This window comes from Aythya fuligula, chromosome 14 (genome assembly GCF_009819795.1).
Source record: "Aythya fuligula isolate bAytFul2 chromosome 14, bAytFul2.pri, whole genome shotgun sequence".
Classification (NCBI taxonomy): domain Eukaryota; kingdom Metazoa; phylum Chordata; class Aves; order Anseriformes; family Anatidae; genus Aythya; species Aythya fuligula.
The window spans coordinates 8355714-8362948 of record NC_045572.1 but is presented as its reverse complement, the minus strand read 5'-3'; the positions used below and the strand labels follow the sequence as shown (position 1 = coordinate 8362948).

At 39.7% G+C, this 7235-nt stretch overlaps 1 protein-coding gene across 1 annotated transcript in view; it reads right to left on the bottom strand.

Moving 5' to 3' along the window:
- Positions 1-465: 465 nt before the first annotated feature.
- The window catches only part of UBE2D2 (ubiquitin conjugating enzyme E2 D2), a 30260-nt gene continuing 23490 nt past the window's right edge, over positions 466-7235 (bottom strand). The window contains exons 6-7 of the mRNA XM_032196705.1: positions 4780-4873; positions 466-2959 (exon numbers count right to left, since the gene is read on the bottom strand). Coding sequence (XP_032052596.1) covers positions 2914-2959; positions 4780-4873 — 140 coding nt within the window. The 3' untranslated portion in view covers positions 466-2913. The remainder of the gene's footprint in view (positions 2960-4779; positions 4874-7235) is intronic.

Below are 7235 nucleotides of genomic sequence, written 5' to 3'. Positions count from 1 at the left end.
GCAACAACCAGGGCCCATGGCTTCTTGTCCTGCTTCACTACATTAGACCACACAGAATTTCAAAAGAGCAAGTTTCTAGTCCCACAAGGCTATAAACTAGAGCAGGTTTTTAACTAAATCCTGGAAGAAAGGCTTCCTCCTCCACTTCACAGTACAAACGGCCAGCCCATGGGGAACTCCATCCGTAAGAAGCATTGCTTACTTCAGCTGGCCTTTACTAAACCATGACTTCCATCATGCTATCGGTGCGGAGTTCTGAACCACCTGAAGAATTCATTTCAAATGAGGCCACCACCTTAACACAGGCAGAGGTGTTGCATCTAAGCTAAGGCTGTTTCAACATCCAGGACTCAACTGTTTCAATTCCTACATGGCTGTGTTAATTCCTTGCCACCTAGCATATGTGACATCCGCCCCATCACAGGAAGCAAAACCATCGTTTGTGATTTCTACACTTGTTACTTCTTTCTCTCCTACTTACAGCTCTTCTGTACATGCCTGTTGGCCTCTTCCAGTAATTGCTGGAGTCAAAAACCAGACAAATCTGTCACAAGAAGTCATTCTTGGGCAGCTCACTGGCAAAGCAGCTAAAGGAAATCCCAAGTCTTGCCCATTGCTAGGTTTGCAATAACTCTACACCGCTCTCCTCATCTTCTCCAAGCAGGGGGGAGGGTTTGCCATGTACTTACTACAAGAACATGAGGATGGTTCCACCAAAGGTGGAGCACGCTCTCTCCCTCTGTCACAAAGGGTCTAACAGGAGCATTAGCTTGCATGTTAGAAGTTTAGTAAAAGGTAAGGCCAGACAGTTGAAGACAAACAAAACCAAGATACTTCAGGCAGGTGTGCAGCCACTGGCTCGCATTCTAGTTTTGACAATGCAACACGTTTTTACCCAGGGCCACATTTGAGCAATAGGCCACTCACTGCTTTTTAAAGCAGAGGAGGCCTTGTGGCATTAACATAGGGGCATCGAGAGCAGCCAGTTCTTACTTATCCTTGCGCACCATTTCTCTCCCCCTTGCCTGTAGCTCTGTCACCTGGCCGGGAACCACAGCTCTGTGCTCCTCATTCTTCTGAGCAAAGCTCTGCTCTATTGCTTTGTAGCTGCCTCCATCAGAAGGCACTGCCCTGTCCCCCCAACAACAGTTCAAAGGCAGTAATTTCATCACATGGCTAACGCAGTAGTCTTCAAGCCAGCTGGAGACACACATGTATTTAAGTTTCACCTACAGCTTGCTGTACAGAGGACTCCGATAACACTGCTCACATTTACAGCTAGAGTTGCACACAAGGACATTGAGAGATGAGACAAGTAGAACAGATTTAGACCAAAGGCAGTGGACATTTATTCCTCATTTGTGCAAGAGTGTAAAGATGCATTTGAAAATGGATGGGACACACCCCTGTGGCTGGAAAGCTGGAGGCCACAGCCTCTCCTTTATAGTTGATGGCTTTGTTTACAATTGTACTAAGAGGAGAAACTTGCAGACTCACCTATTTCACACGAATGATGCTGGCAAATACACTTTGTATACAAAGAAAAATTTCAAACTACATTTTTCACTAGATTCAAGTGAAGACTTTGTTCAAAAAAGACACATACAAGTACAATTTAAAAGTGTATGAACATTTGCAAATGTTTAGTGCAAAGTAATTATGTAAAAGCTACATTTTATGAAAGTTTGTGCTGATGTGTTTGGTAGTTTGTTTTTAATACCCTTTTACATCCATTATTTTAGTTACATAAGGTTTCACTTACCTACAGTACATATGCATTGTGTTAGGTCCCATGCAAGTGGGAATAATACCATTAGGCTTTGTAAAATGTCATTCATTTAGTAAACTGCTTATTTGGTTTTAACAGTCAAGTTCCTGGCACACTACACATCCTGATTTCATGTAAGTGCTTAAGCTTATGGTTGTCTTGTTCAGGTGCATAGCCTTGTGTGATGCAAACCAAACCACTTCATGATTTTCAAATGCAACCATTTGTGAATGCAAAAGTTCTAGAGAAATCCACCATTAGTTTTAGCCTGTAACAAACTGCTCTTAATAATTAAAAGCCTATTCACACAAAGTTATATGTAATGACTGTAGTAATCAGTTTATTACACAGATTAATCATTCTTGAACGTACAAGCTCCAGGGGAGCAGTTGGGTCTTTAAATATACACAAGTTTTCTGTCAAATGGATTTTTTACCCTTACATCCAGAAAGACCTAAGCAGTTAAAAAACTTAAGAAAAATAAGAGCTATTAGCTATGTATTAACTGAGAAACCACATAAAAACCAAAAAGAGTATGAAGGAGGGGAGAGAGTTGAAACAAATCAACATCACTTGATGCACTAATAGCTCCAATCCATTTAAATGTTGACCGGTTAAACTTAGACCTTGAACACAGGATGTGGGTACAGTTTCTCTCATTGGTCATAACATTTACCTAAGGTGTCGGTCCTTCAGAATAAAATGAATACAGAAACAGCTTCAAGTTCTTCACCTGGCCTTTCATAACTGTTATGAGTTTAAAAGGATTCCACTTAAAATCCTTCATGGATCAGCAACACTGTCCCTAGAAATATGAAATCCACCATAAGTCTCCCATTCACATTTTATTACCCAATTTAAACCAACAAGGAATGCTTTTAGGCTCACAAAGTTATGACTGAAGAACTAGCTTTTCACACACACACTTCTCTGCTAGGAGTCAATGTTGGTACGGGGAAATACAGTATTTCTATTTTGTTGTTCCAAGTATGTACAACACGCAGCACTGCTGTATCAGGTAAACATGTGCACAGGGGAAGATGAGGCGTGGGCTCATAGAAAGCAGTCAAATGGAAATCAAAAGGACTTTCTCTTTCAGAGTTCCCCTATCTTTATTTGTAGAGGTTATCCAATAATTTCTTTAATTACATCGCATACTTCTGAGTCCATTCCCGAGCTATTCTGTTGTACCTGTATGTATAAAAAGAGGATTTACTTAACATAACATCTGAACAGTACTTCAACTCCAGCAGTCTAGTCTACACATGACATGAAATTGCACTCTCTGCAGTAGTATCATTAATTTGTAAAATTACAAAGCAAACCAAAGTATTAGGCAAATGGGGAAAAAAAACACAGTACTTCATGGATAAGAAGCTTGCCACATTTACAAGAGGTATACAAGGCTTTTCTGATTCAAGCCACAAAACAGAACTAGAGCACGTTTGAGAAGTACTTTCTGTAAGTTTTTACCTACTCCTCTCACAGCCCCCAAGCATTATATCCCCAGGGAAATTACTATTGCCAAAATTAAAAATCTGCATTCCATAAAAAAGGATGTTTCCCTCCCACATCATTCTTCCCTTACGAAATTAAGCCTAGTACTCAGTATTTACTAGGCTCCCAAACCCTGACAGGCTTGTTCCATGCTACGCACTGAATTTAGATATTCTGATGACTATCAGGACACAAAGACTTGTCCACCAGAAGTTTTTTATTCTTAAGGTACAATATGCTCCTTCTTCCCAGCCACCTGTAGCTTTTGAACTAAACTACCCTTTATAGCCAGTGACCTATCTAGAGGAAGCTCAGGTTAGTTATGTCACAAAGCAGTCATTGTCATTTACAATACTGATAACAGCTGCGTTTCTCACAACAGAATTCAAGCTGTTCTTGTTCTACAGTTTGCAGAAAGCACACATCAAGAAGTTTTCTAGTTATTTATATTGACTAAGATTTTGTAATGGAATTTAGTCTGTAGACAAGGTTCTTTAGCTTAAGAAATTAGATAAAGCACTCATGAACATGGGAAAGCAACTATTATTTTACTTTTCTGGGACTATTCAAGGGCAAGGCCAGTTATGTTTAAGCACAAAAGTTTCTTAATCTTGCAAAAGTGCCCTACATACAGTAAGTATGCAAGTGTAGTCAGTCACTTAGCTGTGGCTGGAAGTATGTACTGTTAATCTTGCAACTCTGATTAGAAATGATCCATGGACTTCCTAACACTTCCTCAAACATGCAAGTTGATGGATCACTTTCCCTTCCTATCTTGTTCTCATTAGATGACAATATAGCTTCACAAGTTAACACCACTGATAAGATGGAACAGCGACGTATAAGAAACTTTACACAATTAAGCTATTGCTTTTAAACAAATCAATTCAGGTCTTCTCATTAATAAAGTTCTCTCAGTATCTTAACTTTTCTTCAGAAAGAGCCCGAGTCCTCTCACCCCACCTCTATACCACTTGTTCTTTCCTTGAGTCAAATGAAGATGAACATTTTTTTGTTATTGCCTTGCTCGCATGACTCCATCACCAAGTGATAGCATTGAAACATTCCTGCGCTAAAGTAACTTGTTCTCCCTCTGCTGGCTATTTAAGATTAAAGCACACAGTGAAGGCTATTAAAATCTGTTCACATTCAGCTTGGTTTCATATGAAACATTTGCTTTGTTCACATTTTCATTAAATTAAGCAAACCTGTAATTAACAGCTACAACACTAATGAAAAGCTATTGTCTAGAATGAAAATGGAACAACAAACCAATAGAAGCACAAGGCCTCTGCTTACTTCACTTCCACTGGCAAGTGTGTCTTTTTCCTACAGCAAAGAAAAGCTGTGAAGATGGCTGTATTACACAACCCAGGAAAGTCTCAGACTACCACAGATACTGAGTGAGAACAGCAGAACACTTCACACTTTTCCAAGAAACAGGTCTTTTCAGTTCCCCTTTACTAATTAAGCATGGATTCCGCTTATGTTACATTTTTGGCTTCCATACTTACTTTTCTCTATCTGTTTTGTAGATCCGTGCAATCTCAGGCACTAAAGGATCATCTGGATTGGGATCACACAACAGAGAACAGATGGACAAAAGTACTAGGGAGAAAAAAAAAGAAATACTGCATTAGAGTACTGAAGACACCTGTAGAATTCAGCCAGCCTACTTGCTACCCCTCAAGACATTAGAATTAGCATCATTTTTAAAAATGCTAAGCAGCAGTAATCCCACATACTTCAGTCAAAACAATCTGAAGAAAACTGGTTTAACTAATGAACTGTGCATGACCACAAGCTTTTTTTTTTTTTTTTTTTTTTTTTTGATATTACCACCACACCCAGGAACTTTCTAGGGAAGAGTACCTGGTTACAGCCTTACAATCACAAGGCACAAGTATTCTATTTGAAACAGAACCTGAATGCCCCTCAGAACATAAACCTCTTACTACACTTGAAACTCAGTTTTTGCCTTAAAAAAGTGACTTTATTGTGGATGACTTACAGAAGCACTAACCAGAAGTCAAAAGGCAGAGATCCAGCTGAGATGAAGGAAGTACGAGCTGCTCACAAAGCCTTACTCGATGTTTAAAATAATGCTGGCTTTGCTGAGAATTAGAAGACTTTATCCAATTATTTCCTCAGCATAATGTAAGTTGAAATAAAATTTATTCGAGAGTAGTATTCAACACGAATCAAGAAAGCACTGCTTACTGCATTCAGGCCAACCACAAAGCCCTGAACTTTCAAGTTTCACTATAAATATCTATTGTATATACTCCAGCAGCCACATCCCGCCCATACGATGCTGCTTAGAGTAGCATCAACCTTCATCCATATAAGGAGTCAGGAGACTGTCTGCAAACCTACAGATAGCATGTGCACGTTCCCACATTCACAACAAAGCTGAAGAGATGAGAAAGCAGTAAGTTATAAGCAAAACATTTTGGGACAATGCTACATGAAGAACGTCAAGGACTTCTTGCCCTCTAAGAAACGCCAAACATTCCCTTGATTAGAACTGGCTGAAAGTGCTACAAACAATGCCACTCCGTATGTCCCTTCATCAATAACAGCAGAGTCGTCACAAGACATCCTCCAAGCAAGTTGGAAATGACAGCAGCTTTAGGTTTGAAGGCACTGAACACCAATCTGTTAGAGCTTCCGTCAGTTGCTACTGTGACATGGAACAGAGGAGACAGAACCAGGGTGCTGAAATACCAGATGAGAAGTGAAAGAAAGAACAGCATGCATTCTACAACTCACTTTTTAAAATAGAGATAGCTTAGAAGAGAGGCCACAAAACAAAGATTGGCTAGATGTAGCCAGAGAAAGGGGAGAACAGGTCTGATTTGTGTAAACTGGGGAAGATTCTCGAACTGCGACAAGAGTGAAAGCCAGGTCTTAGCTGGTCCAGCTACTCAGTGCTAAGAACACCCAGGTCAGTTTTTCTGCATGTTTCTCTAACCCTTCACTAGAAAATCATGAATTTCAAGTTAAAAGCTTCCAGAAGACATTAATAAGCTCTGTTCTCAATTTAAGTAAACATATTTCCTGGTCTAGAGTAAAAAACTACGTCTTCCTCCAGCATCTTGCTCCACTTTGAGTCAGAATAGCACCATAAACTGGAAACAGTTGACCATCTCCAACTAGACAAGCAACTTATTCTTATAGGTGATATTGTACATTACATGTGATATTAAGAACCAATACGACTGTCAAATTACAAGAACGGCTTTGACACACTAATTAGTCAGTCTTAGATATTTAACTCAATATGGAAGTACTCAATCCTCTCAACTGGTTGTCTTAGTACCCTGACAGCATTTGGACCATGCAGCCTCTACTGGAAGTAACCTTATAACAAAGGGCAGCTTTACACTTAGTATTTCTGAATATTTCTGAAAACAGCTCAACAGCTCACCATCAGAAGTGCCATCTACAGACACAAACCTGCATCTACAAATGGCTTTCTTTAAAGGATCCACTCCTTTCAGGTCTCAAATACTTTGATGCAAGCCACCTCTTTCAGCAGCAAGTTCCATAAACCAACTGCTCATGGAACAACTGGAATTTAAGTTTTAAATTAACTCTTTCCAGTTTCTTTCTGCACTTGTGATTTTCTACTGTCCTCTTGTAATAAAACATTGTGGAGAGGATTTATTCCCTACAATCAATTGCCACTCAGACCATTAATTCAAATACCTCACTGAACACAGCATCATAGCATAAAGATTTTAGTTGCATGGTGGAGGCGTGTAGAAACCACTAGTCCTGAACTGCTTGCTCTCCTTTAACAAAGGCTGAAGCATAAGGCAGACAATGCTGTAATATACACAGCAGGTTTATTACCTGTAGTGTTTTCCACCAGTTTCAGCTTTGTTTTTCCCCCAAGAATACTGAGCAAGACTCACATTAGTGTTAAGAAACAGCGATCTCTACCACCTTACACCCACCTGCTGCT